This window comes from Mytilus trossulus, unplaced genomic scaffold, assembly GCF_036588685.1.
Source record: "Mytilus trossulus isolate FHL-02 unplaced genomic scaffold, PNRI_Mtr1.1.1.hap1 h1tg000070l__unscaffolded, whole genome shotgun sequence".
Lineage (NCBI taxonomy): Eukaryota > Metazoa > Mollusca > Bivalvia > Mytilida > Mytilidae > Mytilus > Mytilus trossulus.
The window spans coordinates 140,948-163,986 of NW_026963294.1; the positions used below are offsets into that span (position 1 = coordinate 140,948).

Consider the following 23,039-nt stretch of genomic DNA (forward strand, 5'->3'; position numbering starts at 1 on the left):
AACTTCTTCTCGCTTAGCCCATGCTCTGGCGTAGTCCTCAATAGAATCCATAATTATTTTTGAAGTTATGGTTCCAATTGAAGTGTTGGGGTTCTCTAAACTAAGGACCATGAGAAATCACCTTTCGGAGATTTTCATGTTGAATTATATTTAGATCCCCAGTTATAACATGACCAGAGGGGCTGTAATTATAAAGCGAGTGGGAACAGTCACATGTCTGAGAGTTTTTAAGGTATTGTTCTAAATCAAGGTCCTGCGATGCCTGTTTATAGTTAAATATTTTAGGTGCAATGGTTTTGGTGTAACTGTAGGATACAATAGGAACAGACTGATTTTGAAAATAAATAGGAATTTTAGATGTTTCCTCCTTGTGATGTAGAACGTTGCAGATATTGGTTGCATCGATTCCTCTATTGGCAAAATCAACAGGAAGGAATCTCCTATTTTCTTCATGTAAAGGTTCAGATCTTACTGGTTTGAAAAGACGGAAAAGAGCTACATCACAAATAATACTGACTAGTCTGTATATTGCAGAAAATGTATATGTGCCTCCTTTGTCAAGTGCATAATCTCTCAAACGTTTAAGAAAATTAACTGGCAGTGAAAAGAGAATAGTTCTTATGTAATGTAACCCTAGTGGATGATGAAGATGTGAAAGAAGGTCATCAAAGCTCCCAGATGGTGATCTAGATTTGGAAGATTTTTTACATTAGGCCGATGGTAATGTGTTTGCCCATGACTACGTTGTTGTCGTAATGAAGTATTAAATAAACTCATTACATTAACATCACTGCAGGCAGGACTTGACAAATTTCCTACGCCTTTAATATCGTCATTGCAACCATATGGCATTGCAGTCCCTATAACTCCCTTATCCAAACATTTTCTCTATCTTTGCGGAAGGGAGTACTTAGTACAGGGCTATTTGTGTGGTGATAAATTTTCTCAATGATGCGTACTTTCATAGATAAAGAAGGATCATGGTCCGGTTGATTAAAATGGTTATAAAGAACCCTATATTGAGGATCTTTATTATCAGACCGGTGTTGATTCATTCTTTTACGCAAAGTTTGACGAGTTTCACCAACATAAAGAAGCCCACACAAAGTACATTCGATTCCGTACACGACATTGTCCGTGGAACAGTCCAGAGGCTCGAAAGATTTAGTATAATATGTTTTAGAGGTTAAATTACTAGTAAAATCAGGAGTCGTGATAAACATTTAAAGAGCAAAGGTCATTGTTTTGATTTTCTCAAAATAGGACACAGGACAGTTAACTATAAAATGCGTGCCACATGTCTTATTTGTACCAAAAGACATCCAACTTTACTTCACGACAAAGACAAAGTACCAAGAGATGTTATACCAATGAAACAGGGTGAACGTTTGACAGAGGTGGAAAATAAGACTAGCAACATGCACAAGCTATTTATCAGATAATAACAGCAAAGTAGGGGCTGGAGATATGTCATATGCAATGGCTATAATACCAGTAAGGGTAAAACTGAAGAATAAAGCACCTTGTGTAGAGACATACGCCTTCTTTGATTCAGGAAGTAGCGTGTCATTCTGTACGGAAAATCTGTTGCATAAGCTAGGTGGAAATGGTAAAAGAATGCAAATTACACTGAATACCATGGGTGAACCGTATAAGATGACAACTTATGCAGTTTCTGGATTACAAGTATTGGACCTAGAAATGAATGATGTTGTAGAACTCCCAAGAGACTATACAAAGGATGAGATACCAGTTTCAGTGGATCACATTCCGAAACAAGAAGAAATCTCGAAATGGAGTCACTTGTCTGGAATTAAATAGCATAACATTGATGCTAGTATTGGACTTATAATAGGCAATGCTGTCCAAGATGCCTACACACCATTTGAGGTTGCAACAGGACCAAGTGGATCCCCACATGTCACACGCACTAGATTACGATGGATTATATGGAATATGATACGAAAATGTACAGAAACTAATAAAGTCGTTAATCGAATAGAGATGTCTGCGATTCATGAAGAAGAGCATTCAAGGATTAACGAGTTAGTTGTAAAATCTATGAACTTTGATTTTCCTGAACGCATTATAGATGACAAGAGAGAAAACTCAGTAGACAACAATTCTTTCTTAGATTATGTGAATAAGAATATTTGTTTTGAGAAGGGACAGTACTACATTCCGCTACCCTTCCGTGACAGCAATGTGAAACTGCCGAATAATGCTTCCCAGGGGCAAAAACGCTTGAAAAGTCTTAAAACAAGTTTATTAAGAATCCTTACCCAGACAACATGAGTATGTTGGCCCAACATTGGCCCAACGTATATCATTGCATTGGCCCATCGTTGTATTTTAACGTTGGCCCAACGTATAAGTGCAAAGTGGGCCTACGTTGGCCCAACATGATGGCTTCATGTTGGCTCAACGTTGTAGGGTTATATGCAATACATAGAGCCAACGTTGGCCCATTGTATGAAAAACGAAATCCATGTTGGCACAACGTTGGACCAACGTAGAAATATCTTTTCTTATGTTGGCACTATGTTGGTCCAAGGTAGGTATTTCTCATTTTTATGTTGGCAATACGTTGGTCTATTGTTTCAACCAAATTACAATGGATGCTGCATGAGGAGCTGTATATGATAAATACTCCGGAGTGCATTTGATCTTTTTTTGTATTCCAAACTGCCAAAGTTTAAGGTAGCAATTCTGTATTTTTGTATTACCCATTGTTGTTACCGCCCTTGTTTTTTTCATGAACTTTGCCTCTTTAATTTTATTTATTGTGTGACGCTAAGATATTTCTTTGGCAATGTTTGATGGATCGACCAGATAAACTCTGTGTCATTTGGTGTCTTGTAAAGACTTAGAGTTGTCTCATTAGCAATCATACCACATCTTCTTTTTTCATATCAATTTCATTTATTTCTTTAACAGAACAAATGACGTATGGCTTATGGTTAGGCGATCATACAAATAGTTTTTTTCGGAGTCGAATTTTAGTTGTATTGGTTCCAGATCCAGAATGAAAATTAAATAATTCAGAAGATGAAACTTTATTAATTTTAAATTTGATATCATTGGTCGTCACCACGAGTAGTGTCCTCAATTTGAACTTCAACAGTGTCATTATTATTTATTTATGTTATTCTTTTTTTCCCTTCTCTGTTTCTTGCCACCTTCTCTGTCAAGGCTTAAGCGCCGCCAATCTTTAGCTGCATCATCTATTTCCTAATCCGAAGACTCTTTACAGCTATGTTTTTTTTTCTTACCGACTCTGTAATAAAGTTATAAGTAAACTTGAATTGCGTATTTGTCTAATGCATGCGTGCGTAATCTCCCTTCTAGATATGTAATATAAATTAATGTATATTCTAAATAGTTTAAATACTAATTTAATACAAAATAAAATCTTAAATAACCATTTTTTTTATATTGGTTATTTGTCTAATGGTCAGAAATTCATTAGTATTAGACGGATTTGTGGGTATAACAAACCCTTATTACTATTATTTCAGAATTCGGTATCATACTTTATATATTCGTAATATACATGATATATAAAGAATAAGTTAGATGTGTATTAATGAACAGTTATATATTTGATATATAAAAACACTGTTACACATTCAAGTGTGTATATGATCAGGTTTCACAAATATATCGTATCTGTTTGCATGCGATTTAGAAATACAATAAAACTAACAAATGGATTTATATTTTAATGAAGTAGAAATCATTATACCACATTTTTGAAACATTACGGAATAAGGTACATCTTAAGACAATTTTATTCCATTAACTTCAGTAATGATCATACATGTTGTGGATATAGATTTATATAATTTACCATTTGTTTGAAGATACTAATGTTCAGTGGCAAATATTTCATGATAATTAATAGGATTGAAATAATTTAAAATCTAGAAAATATTTCGCCCAAAACGTATAAACTTCAAGATCAGCATTATAAAATGATAGAAATTAATATATGTTTTGATTTTTAACAACATCCCTCAGATTAAAAAATCATATTGTATTTGTCATTCTGAATCGTATATATATATCATTTTTTTTAAAGTTACAACTTACATGTTACTATCTTTCTCTTTGAATCTCAGATGACATGATTTTCTCTTTTTGTTTTCTTCGTATCACTGCTTTCTTACAAATACACAACAGGAAATAATCACAAAAGTGACCATCCCATTACATTCAGATTTCCTATAAACTTAATTACCATAGCAACTATCTTTGAAATTTGTCGAACATATGGTCAACCTTATCAGAATGGGCTTGATTAACAGACTGGCTGTATCAAATATCACTCTGCATAAAATTGCTATTATTATGTTTCACAAAGTTTAATGAATAAAGTTATTATAAATAATGATTGCAATAAATTTTAATTTTTAACCAGGCAATTATCTATGTTTACGATATACATTTTTTTTTATTACAGTAATGATATTCCAGTACAAATTTTACCTGACTTATATATAGAGTATAATATATGATCACGCAACGTTGAGCCAGCATTGGCCCAACATAAGAGTTGTAAATGTAATTTCAGTTGATAAACACTTTCCGTTTAACATTTACTTTTCATAAAGCCTGCTGCAATCGAAATTATCCGCCTCCCAAGAGAAATAAAGCGTAAAATATTATTTAATCAATTCTATTAACAAAATTTCATATCGTCCCTATGTTGCTACTAACATAATGCCAACATTTGCCCGATTATTTATAACCAACATGAGATAATAATATGAATTAACAACAACAGACCAACGTTGGGCCAATGTTGTGCAGCCGACACCAACGTGCGACCAATGTACCGACAATTTGCCAACGTTGGGCCAATGTTGTGCAGCCAACATAAACTTGCGACCAACGGACCGACAATTTGCCAACGTAGGGCCAATGTTGTGCAGCCAACATAAACTTGCGACCAACGGACCGACAATTTGCCAACGTTGGGCCAATGTTGTGAAGCCAACACCAACGGTCGACCAACGGGCCGACCATTTGCCAACGTTGGCCCACTGTTAGTCTGCTGACTGGGTAATTCCACCAGGACTATACTGATTTTATGGAAAACTGCTAGAAAGAGGTTATATGGAACACGCCCCAAAAGAACAGTTCAACAGAAACGATGGACGAGTATGGTATATCCCGCATCATTGTGTTTACCACAGTCAGACATCCAGACAGAATTAGAATTGTGTTTGACTGTTCAGCTACATATATGGGTGTGTCTCTGAATAACCAAATCTTACAGGGACCATATCTCACCTACAACCTTCTAGGTGTTCTAATAAGATTTCGTGAAGAGAAAGTTGCAATTTTAGGAGATATGAAAGATATGTTTCACCAGGTGAAAGTGCCACCACTTGATAGAGACTGTTTAAGATTCTTTTGGTGGCCGAAAGGTAACATGGAGAATGAACCGGAACAGTATAGAATGACCGTACATTTGTTCGGTGCCACATCATCACCAAGTTGCTTGAACTATGCGCTAAAAAGAACAGCTGAAGACTTCGGTGAACATTATAATAAAAAGCAATAACTAAGAGCATGTATGTTGATGATTGTCTCTCGTCATTATCAACTGACGTTGAGGCAATATCGATATCGTTGATAAAGAACGTAACTTCTTTGTGTGAAAAGGGTGGATTTCATATGACAAAATGGATCAGTAACAGCCCACTCGTAATTAAATCGATACCAGAGGAGGAGCATGCCAAAGAGGTCAAGCAGTGGAGTCTTGAGGATGACCTCTCAGTTGAACGTGCATTAGGTGTGCAATGGTCTATAGAGACTGACACTCTTGGATTCAGAATTAAGTGCAAAGAAAAGATACTAGTTCAGTATACGATTCTTTAGGACTTATATCGCCGTACGTGCTGAATGCTAAATCTATACTATAAGGTTTGTGTAGACAAGGATTTAGTTGGGATAAAGAACTTACGGGACCTGATTTAAAGAAATGGAACGATTGGTTTAAGGATCAGCTTTCCGACCTTGAGAACATGAGAATAGACAGGTGCTATAAACCTGAAAACTTTGGAAAGGTTGTTTCATCTCAGCTTCATTGCTTTTCTGATGCTAGTGAAATTGGCTACGGAATAGTATTTTATTTACGCCTTGTTGATAATGAAGGAATGATTCATTGTTCTTTTGTACTCGGCACGTCCCGAGTAGCACCATTGAAAAAGGTAACTATACCTAGGATGGAACTTACAGCCGCAACACGAGCAGTAAAACTAAGTACCGTTATATTAGAGGAGTTAAAATACAGCATAGACAAAACATTCTTTTGGACAGACAGTATGTCAGAATTACGCTATATCAGCAATCAGAATATACGTTTCCACACTTTCGTTGCAAACCGCTTAGAAGTCATTCATGAAGCTACACTTGTCGATCAGTGGAAGTATATCAATACAAAGCTTAATCCTGCAGATTATGCATCTAGGGGAATGTCAGTTTCAAAGTTTGAATCAAATCCAGACTGGTTTAATGGACCAGAGTATCTGTGGAAACCAGAAATAGAATGACCAGAAGGGCACATAGACAAGACTATTATTGATGAAGATAAAGAATTGAAACGAGCCGTTAACACTACAATATTGTCAAGCGAACATCACGGATTAGATAGACTGTTCTCTCTATTCTCAGAATGGAAGGAACAAAAGAAAATAACTAGTGGGTTATTTATTGCGTTGGACAACTTGAGGAAACTTGTTAAGGAAAGAAAACATATAAGAAACAAACGTCAATCAGAAGGTGAGGACTCAGTGGATAATCAGAATGAACTAACAGTCAGAAATTCATTGAACGGAGTGACGAAAGATATTCAGATCACGTTACCGACAACTGAATCTTTTAATAGATCATTAAATATGAGCAAAATGTTCGCTTTGAAGAAGAAATACATGTACTTCAAAATATCGTCCGAGGTAAAGTGTTAAAGAAGTCATCTAAACTCTTCAAACTTAATCCATTTCTAGACGAGAATGGTTTGTTACGAGTAGGAGGAAGATTAGAGCGTGCTGATTTACCGTATGATGCGAAACATCCAATATTATTACCGAAAGACTCTAACATTTCAAAGTTGATCATTGAAGACATTCACCGTTCAGTAGGACACTTGGGTAAAAACTCAATTCTGGCGCAACTAAGGCTAAAATTTTGGATTATTGGTTCTAGCTCTATGATTAAAGAAATAGTATCAAATTGTGTAATCTGTAGGAAGTACTGTGCACCATTTGTTGACCAAATAGTTATCAAAAGTACCAGGATTATAAATTTTTATACGCCAGACGCGCGTTTCGTCTACATAAGACTTATCAGTGACGCTCAGATCAAAACAGTTAAAAAGTCAACACAAATACAAAGTTGAGGAGCATTGAGGACCAAAAATTCCAAAAAGTTGTGCCAAATACGGCTATGGTAATCTACTCCTGGGGTAAGAAAATCCTTAGTTTTTCGAAGAATTCAAAGTTTTGTAAACAGAAAATTTATAAAAATGACCATATAATTGATATTCATGTCAACACCGGAGTGCTGACTACTGGGTTGGTGATACCCTCGGGGACGAAACGTCCACCAGCAGTGGCATCGACCCAGTGGTGTAAATAGTTATCAAAAGTACCAGCAAAAAATGGCTAATTTACCAAAGGAGAGACTTATATCCGACAAACCACCATTAACGATGGTTGGAATGGACTTTTTCGGACAGTTTCAGATCAAACAAGGAAGAAGTTTAGTAAAACGATATAGGTTATCTTTACTTGTCTCTCCATCTGTGCCGTTCACTTGGAAATTGCACATTCTATGGATACAGATTCTTGTATAAATGAAATCAGACGTTTGATATCTCGCAGAGGTAATCCAGAATTCATAAGATCAGATAACGGAACAAATCTAGTTGGAGCAGAAAGAGAAATGAGAGAAGAAATAGAAAGATGGAACATAGACAAGATAAATAATTTTATGCTTCAGAAAAGTATAAAATGGGCATTCGATGGGCGTTAATATTGATTTACTTATAGGGTCTTTGCATCGGAACTAAACACATTTATAAAAAAACAGTTGTTGGCATGACACAGGTTATGTTCTTCTCATATATGTTATGATGGTATGATACTAAACCCCTAACGGGAAAGAGTGTGCCTGATGTACATATGATGAAATCATAATCTTTCATTCAGTTTAATTGAAGTCTGGAGCTGGCATGTCAGTTAATTTCTAGTAGTCTGTTGTTATTTATGTATTATTGTCATTTTGTTTATTTTCTTTGGTTACATCTTCTGACATCAGACTCGGACTTCTCTTGAACTGAATTTTATTGTATGTATTGTTATTCGTTTACTTTTCTACATTGGCTAGAGGTATAGGGGGAGGGTTGAGATCTCACAAACATGTTTAACCCCGCCGCATTTTTGCGCCTGTCCCAAGTCAGGAGCCTCTGTCCTTTGTTAGTATTGTATTATTCTAATTTTAGTTTCTTGTGTACAATTTGGAAATTAGTTTGGCGTTCATTATCACTGAACTAGTAAATATTTGTTCAGGGGCCAGATGAAGGACGCCTCTGGGTGCGGGAATTTCTCGCTACATTGAAGACCTGTTGGTGACCTTCTGCTGTTGTTTTTTTACTATGGTCGGGTTGTTGTCTCTTTGAGACATTCCCCATTTCCATTCTCAACATTTCCATTTTATTCAACCCTCCTGCCGCGTCACACTTTGGAGGCGTGAGGGAGAGATTAATAAGATCAGTACGAAAGTTGTTATATTCTGTCATGCAAGAGCAGAGTCTTGGATTGAACAATGAAAATTTAAATACATTGTTTTGTGAAGTGGAAGCAATCTTGAATAACCGTCCGATTTCTGAAGTATCTGAACACGTAGACGATTTAAAGGTGCTTACTCCGAATCATCTTCTCTTATTAAGACCTGGTGAATACTTTCCTCTAGGAACTTTTTGTAAGACAAACAATTACGTAAGAAGACGTTGGCGACAAATACAATATCTAGCCGACATTTTTTGGAAGAGATGGACTCATGAGTATTTGCCTTTATTACAAAGTAGGCAAACGTGGAACTCTGAGAAGCGAAACTGGAAAAAAGGAGACATTGTATTGATCCAGGATAATACACCGAGGAATCTTTGGAACTTAGGAAGAATATTTGAAGTACTAAAGAACAAGTCGGACAATGTTCGTATAGTGAAACTAAAAACATATTTAACAACTTTATTACGACCAGTCGCAAAGTTGTGTTTGGTATTAGAAGCTGACATTTACACTCATAGTTTGCACTTGTTGTGTTAGAACAGTAGCTTGTGTTTGAAAGTACTTTGTTGAATAAATGGACTATATATAAGTTTAGTTTAGAGATTGTCACTTAGATTGAGAAATTATTTGGCCTCCTTATAATTTTTGATAATTGAGTTCTTTAAGACCACAATTAAGGGGCTGGAATGTAGCGTCCAAATTTGAAAACAAAAAAAATTGTTGCCTATTGTTGCATTTTTTGGTAATTAGTGACATTCTATTTTGAGATAAGTTACTTTCCCTTTACTTTAATGAACCCTTTCAGGGAATTTGCACGAAACGTGCTTGGTGAAAATCTTTGATTATGATGAAAATAAGGAATATACTAGAGTCAACCAATATGGTATGTTTCTTTTATTTAATGCAGATAAAGTATCTTTCATGTTTAAAGTTAGAAATTTTGAGTTTAATTGATGTAAAACTGATAAAACTTGACCTTGATAATTTGGCAATTATTTACCGTAAATGTTCATAATATTACATTTTTTAAAGAGAACAAGTGTATGTTACTACCGTAAATGTTATGATAGTTGCACTTTTGTATTGTATTATAATTCACAAAATGTTAGTTTTGATAGTAGAATTAAGTGTGTTTTATCTTTTATTTTGTAGTTAATCTTTTCGTACACTTGAATAAAGAGAATTGAACGGAAGGAATTATTATTTTATTTGGTATAGACATCATACTACGACACAAAAAGCATACAATCACAGTAGATGTGGAGTATACGTCAACGTGTAAACAGCAACCCTACGACACAAAAACATACAATCAAAGTAGATGTGAAGTATACGTCACCATGTAAACAGCAACCCTACGACATAAAAACATACAATCAAAGTAGATGTGAAGTATACGTCACCATGTAATCAGCAACCCCACGACATAAAAACATACAATCAAAGTAGATGTGAAGTATACGTCAACGTGTAAACAGCAACCCTACGACATAAAAACATACAATCAAAGTAGATGTGAAGTATACGTCAACGTGTAATCAGCAACCCTACGACATAAAAACATACAATCAAAGTAGATGTGGAGTATAACGTCAACGTGTAAACAGCAATCTTACGACACAAACACATGCAATCAAAGTAGATGTAGTATACGTTAACGTGTAAACATCAACCCTACGACATAAAAACATGCAATCAAAGTAGATGTGGAGTATAACGTCAACGTGTAAACAGCAATCCTACGACACAAAAAAACATACAATCAAAGTAGATGTGAAGTATACGTCAACGTGTAAACATCAACCCTACGACATAAAAACATGCAATCAAAGTAGATGTGGAGTATAACGTCAACGTGTAAACAGCAATCCTACGACACAAACACATGCAATCAAAGTAGATGTAGTATACGTCAACGTGTAAACATCAACCCTACGACATAAAAAACATACAATCAAAGTAGATGTGAAGTATAACGTCAACGTGTAAACAGCAACCCTACGACATAAAAAAAACTTACAATCAAAGTAGATGTGAATAGATTGAGAATGGAAATGGGGAATGTGTCAAAGAGACAACAACCCGACCAAAATACGTCACCGTGTAAACAGCAACCCTACGACACAAACACATGCAATCAAAGTAGATGTAGTATACGTCAACGTGTAAACAGCAACCCTACGACATAAAAACGTACAATCAAAGTAGATGTGAAGTATACGTCAACGTGTAAACAGCAACCCTACGACATAAAAACGTACAATCAAAGTAGATGTGAAGTATACGTCAACGTGTAAACAACAACCCTACGACAAAAAAACATACAATCAAAGTAGATGTGAAGTATACGTCAACGTGTAAACAGCAACCCTACGACATAAAAACATACACTCAAAGTAGATGTGAAGTATACATCAACGTGTAAACAACAACCTTACGACATAAAAACGTACAATTAAAGTAGATGTGAAGTATACGTCACCGTGTAAACAGCAACCCTACGACACAAAAAAACATACAATCAAAGTAGATGTGAAGTATACGTCAACGTGTAAACAGCAACCCTCCGACATAAAAACGTACAATCAAAGTAGATGTGAAGTATACGTCACCGTGTAAACAGCAACCCTACGACATAAAAACACGTACAATCAAAGTAGATCTGAAGTATACGTCAACGTGTAAACAGCAACCCTACGACACATAAAAACATACAATCAAAGTAGATGTGAAGTATACTTAAACGTGTAAACAGCAACCCTACGACATAAAACATACAATCAAAGTAGATGTGAAGTATACGTCACCGTGTAAACAGCAACCGTACGACATAAAAACGTACAATCAAAGTAGATGTGAAGCATAAGTCACCGTGTAAACAGCAACCCTACGACACAAAAAAACATACAATCAAAGTAGATCTGAAGTATACGTCAACGTATAAACAGCAACCCTACGACACAAAAAAACATACAATCAAAGTAGATCTGAAGTATACGCCAACGTGTAAACAGCAACCCTTCGACACATAAAAAACGTACAATCAAAGTAGATGTGAAGTATACGTCACCGTGTAAACAGCAACCCTACGACATAAAAACGTACAATCAAAGTAGATGTGAAGTATACGTCACCGTGTAAACAGCAACCCTACGACATAAAAACGTACAATCAAAGTAGATGTGAAGTATACGTCACCGTGTAAACAGCAACCCTACGACATAAAAACGTACAATCAAAGTAGATGTGAAGTATACGTCACCGTGTAAACAGCAACCCTACGACATAAAAACGTACAATCAAAGTAGATGTGAAGTATACGTCACCGTGTAAACAGCAACCCTACGACATAAAAACGTACAATCAAAGTAGATGTGAAGTATACGTCACCGTGTAAACAGCAACCCTACGACATAAAAACGTACAATCAAAGTAGATGTGAAGTATACGTCACCGTGTAAACAGCAACCCTACGACATAAAAACGTACAATCAAAGTAGATGTGAAGTATACGTCAACGTGTAAACAGCAACCCTACGATACAAAAAAACATACAATCAAAGTAGATGTGAAGTATACGTCACCGTGTAAACAGCAACCCTACGACACATAAAAAACATACAATCAAAGTAGATGTGAAGTATACGTCACCGTGTAAACAGCAACCCTACGACATAAAAACATACAATCAAAGTAGATGTGAAGTATACGTCAACGTGTAAACAGCAACCCTACGACATAAAAACATACAATCAAAGTAGATGTGAAGTATACGACAACAAATATAGAGAAACCAAGCGACACACATACTATATGGTGAAAGTATATGTAAAGTAAATTACAATTTTCATACAGCAACCCAACGAAACACATAACCAAAAGACCTCTACAGGTCTTCATAAATAGACAGATATCTCTAAGACAAGCTTAAAATCGTCCAGAAACTAAAAATGTGTATTAGCACATGTGTCTTCAGCATGTATATTGTAGATCATTCTAACGAATAATAATTTCTGGTGGTAATACATACGCTGGTAAAGTCTTTGTTTGAATTTTACCGGATATTCTAGGGAATCATAATTAACAAATTATCAAATATTACAGTACATTCAAGAATCCAAAAACGAAAAATAGATTTTTTTGCTGATCTAGAGGTTGCACCTGTTTGTTTTTGTATTATTTACAGCTAGCAGTAGTTTGCATGCAATATGCCCCAATTAGAACCAATGGAAAAGGCCTCCTCTACATATTTACTGTAAATCTGAGGTCGGATAATGTGGTCTTATTTTGAAATCAGGAATCGAAAGTTATGACAGATTCCGGTACTCATTACCACAAGTTAATTTGTGTGTTAATGTAATAGATGTGCCTTGATTTGACTAGGTTAATTCCCCTTAATTTGGACAGATTAATTATTTAGTATTTAAATGTTTATTTTAAGTTTAATTTTATTTAAACACAGTAAGATAAAAGTAAGGATTGTTAATTTAACTGTTTTAGTATTTAACTTTCGATGTTTTTATAATGTTTTATGAATATTTATTTATTCAACTTTTCTTCAGTACCGTTTCAGTTACAGTTACCCTGTTTAATGACAAGTTTAGAATATCATTTGATATTCAGTCGGAGTCGGCCTTGCACAGGCCTCCAAATACTCGCCGGACTGTATCAGTTCACTTGAGTTAGAGTTAGCCACCACTTCGGTGCAGTTCGCCAGAGTTAGTCACCCCTTTATGGTGCAAATTTCACTACTTTAAAACACAACGCGAAGCAAATTTACTTAACTTTTAAGACTAGCTCTGGGAACACTTCATTTTCATTTTAACTTTGAAATAATTACTCTATTTTTGACTCCTGTTTATATCCGACTTTGTTTAATACATGCAATTATTGTACTTTTGTGAATAAAATATAGTTTCGTTTGATTCATTGTCTGTTGTTCAGCCATAATCTGATATCAGGTATCCCAATGGTCGAATAGGGGCGAAGTACTGGCCGCTACACGTCCCGGAAGGTGTCGTCACCGACCCCCTCCGTTACAAATGGTGCCGTGACCAGGATATCTGATCCCTCAGGTTTTGGTTTGAATATCTTAATTACATTTATTTTTGATTTTGTTTAAATTTTGATTTTTAAAATGATAAAGTTTGAACAGAAACCTTGTACCTTTGATGGTGTTAGTGCTGATGTACAAGATTATTTTATTCAATTTGAAGCAGTTAGTTTTTGGAATAACTGGAATTTTTCTGAAATGGCTCTTCAGTTAGTAATAAATTTAAGAGAAGAAGCACGAACTATTTTACGTCTTCTTACTCCTGTTCAGTTGCAAAGCTACAGTTTTTTGAAAAGTTTGTTAATTCAACGCTTTAATCCTAAGGAAAGGATACTTTTTTATAAATTTCAACTGAAAAATTGTACAATTTTGCCAGATGAATCTGTGTTTGATTTTGGACATAGATTAAAACTTTTATGCCATCGTGCATATCCAGATAATTTCCATAGTATGGAACCTTATGGTATGGACATTTTCATTGACAAATTAGAGAAGGAAATGGGAGAGTTTGTTCGTTTTAAGCATCCTGCAACTTTTGATGATGCTATATTTTTGGCTACAGAGTTTGAGTCTTTTAAGTTGACAGTTGAACCTGTTGAATGTGAAATTGAGGAAAGGGAAGAAAGTTTAGATTTAAGTTGTTTGAAGTCTGGTTTTGATCAAATTGTCAAAGTTTTTAAGAAGCTTGTTTATAGGAAGTTTAAAGTTAAAAAATGTTTTAATTGTTCGGTAGTTGGACATATCAGAGCTAATTGTCCAAATAAAGTTTGTAAAAGTGTCAATTCTGTTCATGTTGTTTAACCAGAAAAACCAGTTTCTACTTCAGTTAATACATGTAATAAGAATGTGAAAAAATCATGTAGAGTTGTCAAAAGAGTTCAAAGTTTATTTCCAACTGATTTGCATAGTTCTTTATCTGATTATTTGAATTCTAGCATGGATGATTTTTCTTGTTGGAAGGATAAGCCAGTTAAAGTTTTCATATAATATGTTTTATTTGTTTTAATTTGTATATATTTAGTCTTTTACTTATTTTGTCAGTTTATATTATTGTTTAGTAGGTATGGTTTCAAAGTTTTTGGATTTTGTTGTTTTTCTTGGTCACGTTAATGAGCCGGATTTGTTATCGAAACCACCCTCAAAAACGTTGTTTGATTAGATTGTGTTTTCTTTAGATGTTGGTTTGTTTAGATTGTAGAGTAGTTTCTTGTTGGAATAGTTTTATTTATGAGTTTGCTCATTTATTTGGATTTTTAACCTCTCTGAACAAGTTTTATTGTTTTGAATTTGTTTCATTGGGTTATGGTATTCCTTTTGTGACTTTTTAAAGTCATGGCAGAAATCTATTGAGTGGCAGTTAGTTTATGTGTGAAGACAACCAGCTGATATAGTAAGCCGTTCTTGTATCGAGAACACCTTTCTTACTTTTGGTACAACGTTTGATCATCTTGAACCTGGAATCACATGTTTAACGTGATTCTGTGAGATCTACAATGGTGGACTAAACCTGGTACAACGATGGACTTAAAGAACCCGAAAACACATGTTAAGAGTGTTTTTTGTGAGATCAACAATTGGTGGACTATACCTGGTACAACTTGAACCATGCAGATTAGCCGTATTTACATTCCGTTTCCGTTTGAAGGACTATTTGTGGAATGCTGTACATATGCTGTGGCCATTTACCGTTGGATATATATGCTATGGATTATTGTACTTTATAAACCGTGTTTACCGCCTATTCCTGGACGTTTATACCGTGTGGAACTTTCCCGATGGTTGGGCCGTGTGTTTATTTGACATTTTTGTGACATTAATTGACATTTTGTTTGCATTGTTTTATATTGTTTATTGTTTTCAACACATCTATTTGAAATATTTTTTCCCAAATATTAATTTCTTTAATATTTGTCCTAAGGGGGGAGGAATGTAATAGATGTGCCTTGATTTGACTAGGTTAATTCCCCTTAATTTGGACAGATTAATTATTTAGTATTTAAATGTTTATTTTAAGTTTAATTTTATTTAAACACAGTAAGATAAAAGTAAGGATTGTTAATTTAACTGTTTTAGTATTTAACTTTCGATGTTTTTATAATGTTTTATGAATATTTATTTATTCAACTTTTCTTCAGTACCGTTTCAGTTACAGTTACCCTGTTTAATGACAAGTTTAGAATATCATTTGATATTCAGTCGGAGTCGGCCTTGCACAGGCCTCCAAATACTCGCCGGACTGTATCAGTTCACTTGAGTTAGAGTTAGCCACCACTTCGGTGCAGTTCGCCAGAGTTAGTCACCCCTTTATGGTGCAAATTTCACTACTTTAAAACACAACGCGAAGCAAATTTACTTAACTTTTAAGACTAGCTCTGGGAACACTTCATTTTCATTTTAACTTTGAAATAATTACTCTATTTTTGACTCCTGTTTATATCCGACTTTGTTTAATACATGCAATTATTGTACTTTTGTGAATAAAATATAGTTTCGTTTGATTCATTGTCTGTTGTTCAGCCATAATCTGATATCAGGTATCCCAATGGTCGAATAGGGGCGAAGTACTGGCCGCTACACGTCCCGGAAGGTGTCGTCACCGACCCCCTCCGTTACAGTTAACATTACGATAAAACTTCTTACATTAGCATTTGTTAGAACATTTAAACCATATTCTCTTAATAATGTTAAAAACATACATTTACAATGGAATTTTCATTTTGGTTGATGATCTGAATTTACACTAGGTCGGTCCAAACGGTTAAAAAGATATGAGTACAGTGATTCTGCATACTAGTCTTCATGTTAGTTTATAATCAGTATATCAACTTATCACTCATTCTTATGTTATATGCAGTTGATTGTATGCATGGGTTTTCAGTGGCAAATATCACACGCATACCTACGACTAGAACATGTTAATGTGATTGATATGATAATAAACCCTCTTTGTATAGACCTAATCATATATGTAAGAATTTCGAGATGTGACAAATAAAAATAAGGAGATCGTGTATGATTGACAATGAGACAACTATCCATCACAGTTCAAATGAAGTGGATGTAATTACATGATTGCTGATTAAATAATTACTAATCAGATGTAAGAAATCATAAGTCACCTTACGACCTTTAACAATGAGCAAAACCTATACCGTATGGTAAGTTATAAGAGATATCAAAAAATGTAAAACAATTCAAGCGGGAAAACAAACGGTCGGATTATGATAAAACAATAAACGAACAAACAAAAAATATGATAGACATCAAATAACAGATATCACTAGATTGCAAGTTCCTGACCTCGGACAGGCACATATAGAATCTTTACGAGCGCCAAACCCTCGCCAAACCGGAGAGAGAACTAACTGTCAACATCAGTTGGAAAGGTGCTAACGTACCAATGCTATTTATTATTTTTGAAGGTAGTATATATCATATATAGGAAAACGCCAAAAACTTCATAACTGTACAACATTGTATTGCATTTCAAATACCAATACTCAAACACATTTACTGATTTGTTTTTCGTAAGCGTATATAGTCTGCAATTTAAATATTCAAATGGATACTTTTTTTAATATTTTCATGTTTGAAAATAAACTTGTTTCAGTGTTATTATTGAAGCCAACACAGAAGTAACTTTTCTTTATCACAATTATATAAAGAGTAATTTTTGTTTTTTGTTATCGACTTATTACGTACAGTGAAGAGGTTTGACCGGTTTTCTCTGTATTCGTTTACTCTTAAAAAAAAATTAAAAAAATACAACGGTGTGATTTATGAATACAAAAGTAATGTACATGAAAGATTTGTAATGGATCCTCTTAATTAAATTCCTGGAAATATTCGAAGTAAGCTGTCTACAATCAATCAACACACAAGATCATGGAGATTTTGTAATTAATAATAATTACATTACATGGATGTTGCATTATAATGCATTGTTTTGATTGGCTAACAGCAATCTCGTGTCACTCTAAAATTAACCTTCATTTCAAAATGAAATGTAAAATTCATGATGACAAGAGCTTCCACACAAAAGTGCACAGGTAAATAAAAGAAAACACTTGATAGAAATCGTGTTTCAATGATCCTAGCAAACAATGTAATTATAAGTATGGAATGCTTCTTTTAGTAATTGTATAGGGTTATATAAGAGTTGACCACACGCACATTTTTGAAATGTACTTCGGACAACGCTTTTTCAACCCAATGAATTTACAATAAGAAGCATTCAATTCAATGAATGACTGTGTGATTCTAAGAAAGAAAAAAAAGAAGTGGACCTTTTTAATTGATAAACATTGAGCGACAATAAGGTTGAATCTGTACAGTTATTAACAAAATTAAGTTTAGAGAGGGACAGCCGCTAATAGCGGTTTCTGATGTTTCAGTTTTTTTAAGCCCAGATTTAATATTACAGAACAAAAAAGTTTTAAAAAAAACCGGTGAACGTCTAAACATGATGTATTTCGAAATGCACTAATAAATATACGAATACAGTTTGCAACATTCATATTTCTGCAATCACGATATGAAGGATAATGACGTAAGATTCCATGCGAGGTCGAACTCGTAATATCATGCGGAAATTTCACTTAAACGTGAGACCGAGCCGAAGACAGTTCTGCAAGTTTATATTTATATAGTCACCTCATGGTAAATATGTACATGAATATGCAGTGAATACTTTTCAATCGCTTACCATTGAAATGGAATTGTTATTCTATCTGATACATTTAATCTCGTCTGATTACTTTTTGTCCTATAGAATATACGTTAACATCTAATAAGTTATCTCCAATATGAAAGTTTTCTAAAAGAAAAAAATCTCTTAAGATTTGTGTTTTTTTTATTTATTGGAAACACTTTAATCCCAAAGGATTATTTAAGACGAATGTTCTCTCATAGGATTTTGTTGTGTCTGCTTAAAAAGACCTTTGAATAGTTTGGCAAAGCACCCCAACAGTTAGGTGCGTCCCGTAACATTCGGGAAACTCAGCCGATTTTGTCTAGTCGGATTACAGTCGTGCTTATGTCGTGACAGATTCTGCTGTATCGCTGTCTGATCTCAAGCGGGAGTAATAATCGGCAATGTGTGAACCCCGCATTACAAAATTTAATTAAAGTTTGAATTTCCATCCACGATTCATAGGATCTTGATGAGACTTTTGATAAATTTTAATCGGGAATGGTCCTGTCAAGGACGGCAATAAAAATCGTGAATGTGTTACCCCAGCTTTAGGTAGAACATGTTTGGGTTTTATATTACCTGTACCTTGACAGATGTGTTTGCCAAAATTAGTTGACCTACCTTGAACAAAAGACGGAATTGAGCAGTGCAAATTATTTTGAAAAATTGTTTGTGACAGGAAACTTGATGTATAGTTATCAACAATAAACAGTGTCTGCACGTATCGTTTTCGTTTAAATTAAAGTTTAACTTTATATGATGTGGACATGATTTAGATCAGCTGGCTTAAAAAACTATAAGACTATAATTTTACAAAAATGTTTCTTATTTTCACCTATAATAAGAAAACACAATCGATACACTTTAATATCAAATTGATAAAAATAGTAAAAACAGTTTAACAAATATATTTTTTCTAATGAAGATGGCGAATATCTTATTTTACTACATCATATTAATAATGATGGTGGAAGCTTCTCAAAGATAATCAGCACCTGGTTAAAGTTAAAGAAAGTAAACAAAGCAATTACCAGACCAATAATATAAGATTGAATGATAAAGGACTGGAATAGTATGCACCATTAAGGTTGGTAGATTTATCAACTTTAGAAAGTGTGGAAAAGATTTATGATGACGGATGAAATATGTTCATCGTATATATCTAACATGCATATTCAGGACAATGCAATTATTGTATTTAACATTTCGGGGTTGACACGCCAAGCCTCGTTTTAGCGAACCGTTTCATGAAACAGTTCGGAAAAAGATATTTCATCAAACACTAGCACATTATTCCATCTCCGGTCAACGCAACCATGTAAAGAAGTGGAGATAATAATGTTCTCTACATTTGTAAATTTTATATAGATATAGGAAGATGTGTTATGAGCGCCAATGAGACAACTTTCATCCAAGTAACAATTTATAAAAGTGAACCATTATAGGTCAAGGTACGGCCTTCAACACAGAGCCTTGGCTCACACCGAATAGCAAGCTATAAGGGACCCCAAAAATTACTAGTGTAAAACTATTCAAACGGGAAAACCAAAATATAAATATAAAAACGAGAAACGAGCATGTAATCATAATGGAATGGCCATTGATTGTTTGACTGAATGATAAATGGATTAATTTCTCATTAAATAAAAGAGACGTGGGTAGACGTCAGCCTAGACAGCAACCAAGCGACAAAAATGATCAAAGAGGACAACAAAAAGTCTTCAACAAAAAACAGGTGTTTATACGATATGTCAAGCTCTCAATCTTCTCGATTCTATTTAGATTGTGAATACATTTAATAAAAAACTATCTTTCAATAGGTTGGATACATATTTTTTTCCCCCATGGTCAGTTGATAGTATTGCTTGTTAACCCGAAACAAGGTTTGGAGACTCGTTACAATTCTTCCTTTTTAGAATTCTCCCTCTCCGACTAGTTTTGAGACTTTTTCATCTTCTCATTATAATTATCTTTTTTGTTGTTGTTTTTATTATTATTAATGTGATTGATTGCTTGATTGGTGTTTAACGCCACTTTTAGCAATATTGGCTATTTTTAGCCGTCAGATAATAATGGCGGAGGCAGCTGTAGTGCCCGAAGAGAACCACTTACTTCCAGCTGGAACACTAACAATCCTAGATAATAAAAAATTGATGCAAATGCACCTGACAAGTGCGAGGATCTAACTCAAAACTTTAGTGATGACAGACCAGTGATACGCTAGTTTATATAGATTTAAGGAGAATGCACCTACCAAGTGCGAGGTTAGAACTCAAAACTTTAGTGATGGCAGACTAGTGATACGCTAGTTAATTAAGAGTTAAGGAGAATGCACCTGTCAAGTGCAAGGTTCGAACTCAAAATTTTAGTGATGACAGACTAGAGATACGCTAGTTTATATAGATTTCAGAAGAATGCACCTACCAAGTGCGAGGTTCGAACTCAAAACTTTAGTGATGACAGACTAGTGATACGCTAGTTAATTAAGATTTAAGGCAAATGCACCTACCAAGTGCGAGGTTCGAACTCAAAACTTTAGTGATGACAGACTAGTGATACGCTAGTTTATATAGATTTAAGGAGAATGCACCTACCAAGTGCGAGGTTCGAAGTCAAAACTTTAGTGATGACAGACTAGTGATACGCTAGTTAATTAAGATTTAAGGCAAATGCACCTGTCAAGTGCGAGGTTCGAACTCAAAACTTTAGTGATGACAGACTAGTGATACGCTAATTGATTAAGATAGAAGGCAAATGCACCTGTCAAGTGCGAGGTTCGAACTCAAAACTTCAGTGATGACAGACTAGTGATACGCTAGTTGATTAAGATTTAAGGCAAATGCACCTGTCAAGTGCGAGGTTCGAACTCAAAACTTTAGTGATGACAGACTAGTGATACGCTAGTTAATTAAGATTAAAGGCAAATGCACCTGTCAAGTGCGAGGTTCGAACTCAAAACTTTAGTGATGACAGACAAGTGATACGCTAGTTAATTAAGATTTAAGGCAAATGCACCTGTCAAGTGCGAGGTTCGAACTCAAAACTTTAGTGATGACAGACTAGTGATACGCTAATTGATTAAGATTTAAGGCAAATGCACCTGTCAAGTGCTAGGTTCGAACTGAAAACTTCAGTGATGACAGACTAGTGATACGCTAGTTAATTAAGATTTAAGGCAAATGCACCTGTCCAGTGCGAGGTTCGAACTCAAAACTTTAGTGATGACAGACTAGTGATACGCTAGTTAATTAAGATTTAAGGCAAATGCACCTGTCAAGTGCTAGGTTCGAACTGAAAACTTCAGTGATGACAGACTAGTGATACGCTAGTTGATTAAGATTAAAGGCAAATGCACCTGTCAAGTGCGAGGTTCGAACTCAAAACTTCAGTGATGACAGACTAGTGATACGCTAGTTGAATAAGATTTAATGCGAATGCACCTGTCACGTGCGAGGTTCGAACTGAAAACTTTAGTGATGACAGACTAGTGATACACTAGTTGAATCTACTTGGACCACTCGGCCATCGAGGCAACCGGTCTTTTCGGAGCCAAATATACTACCCCTTACGAAAGTCATTGTCCTTGATTGACGATTTTGTCCATTTTCTTGGAAATTTATCTTTAAACTATAATATATAGAAAGAAGCTCTACGGAGCAAAAACGATCAACCCAATAAGATCTACAAACAAGTCAGCACAGACGACTCTTGGAAGGAGTGGTTGCCCTTAAATGATGATAAATTTGAGATTAACGGAAACTTTACAAAATAGATAGAAAAAAAAGAGACAATGATTAGCAAATAAGACATGATCAACAAATTAGCAAATAAGAAAGAAAAAAGAGGACCAATGGTTGATGGACTTCTTATAGCGTTAAATGATTGTTTTTTACAAATTTTGACTGTTTTTACCTTAAATCTTAAACTATTATACTAGATAGAGGGAAACTTTGAACAACGCAAAATTTCGATCTATTTATAATAGTTTTAAGACTTTCACCTTAAATCTTGAAACTATTATAGATAGATCGAAACTTTGAATAACAAAAACGATCATCAACGCAATGTTTGAAATTGTTGCTTACTATCATGAAAACACTAAACAATAGATATAAACTCAGTCTAGAAAAAAAATGATCAGCAAGATCGGTTTTTAGCCCACAGATATTCTTTTTATCATGAATATGCTTATTGTAATGTATCTATTTCATGCAATAATACCAAGCGAACAATACAAAAAACAGCCTCTAGTTTCAATATTGTCTGCATCGGCTTGTTAACTTGAAAAAAAAGTCATTAAAGAACCATATAACGATATAGGTTTATTATGACCTTTTTTAAGTTAACACCGAAGAGTTGTGAAAAAGGTGACAAAGTAATGTGCTAGACCTACGTGTATTCAGCAAATAACAATAAATAACAAGCTCTTGGCTTGGGACAGGAATATAAATAATTTGGTGAGGTTGTACATGTTAACAAGCGTCCAACCATCACC

At 34.7% G+C, this 23,039-nt stretch overlaps 3 protein-coding genes across 3 annotated transcripts in view; 2 read left to right on the forward strand and 1 right to left on the reverse strand.

Moving 5' to 3' along the window:
• The window catches only part of LOC134699495 (uncharacterized), a 427,645-nt gene that overhangs the window by 112,572 nt on the left and 292,034 nt on the right, over positions 1–23,039 (reverse strand). The gene's annotated exons all lie outside the window — the stretch shown is intronic.
• Positions 5,578–5,886, forward strand: LOC134699507 (uncharacterized). Its single transcript, XM_063561107.1, has one exon. It carries the CDS (start codon positions 5,578–5,580, stop codon positions 5,884–5,886), a length of 309 nt encoding a protein of 102 aa, XP_063417177.1.
• LOC134699508 (uncharacterized) lies at positions 6,033–6,560 on the forward strand. Its single transcript, XM_063561108.1, has one exon. It carries the CDS (start codon positions 6,033–6,035, stop codon positions 6,558–6,560), a length of 528 nt encoding a protein of 175 aa, XP_063417178.1.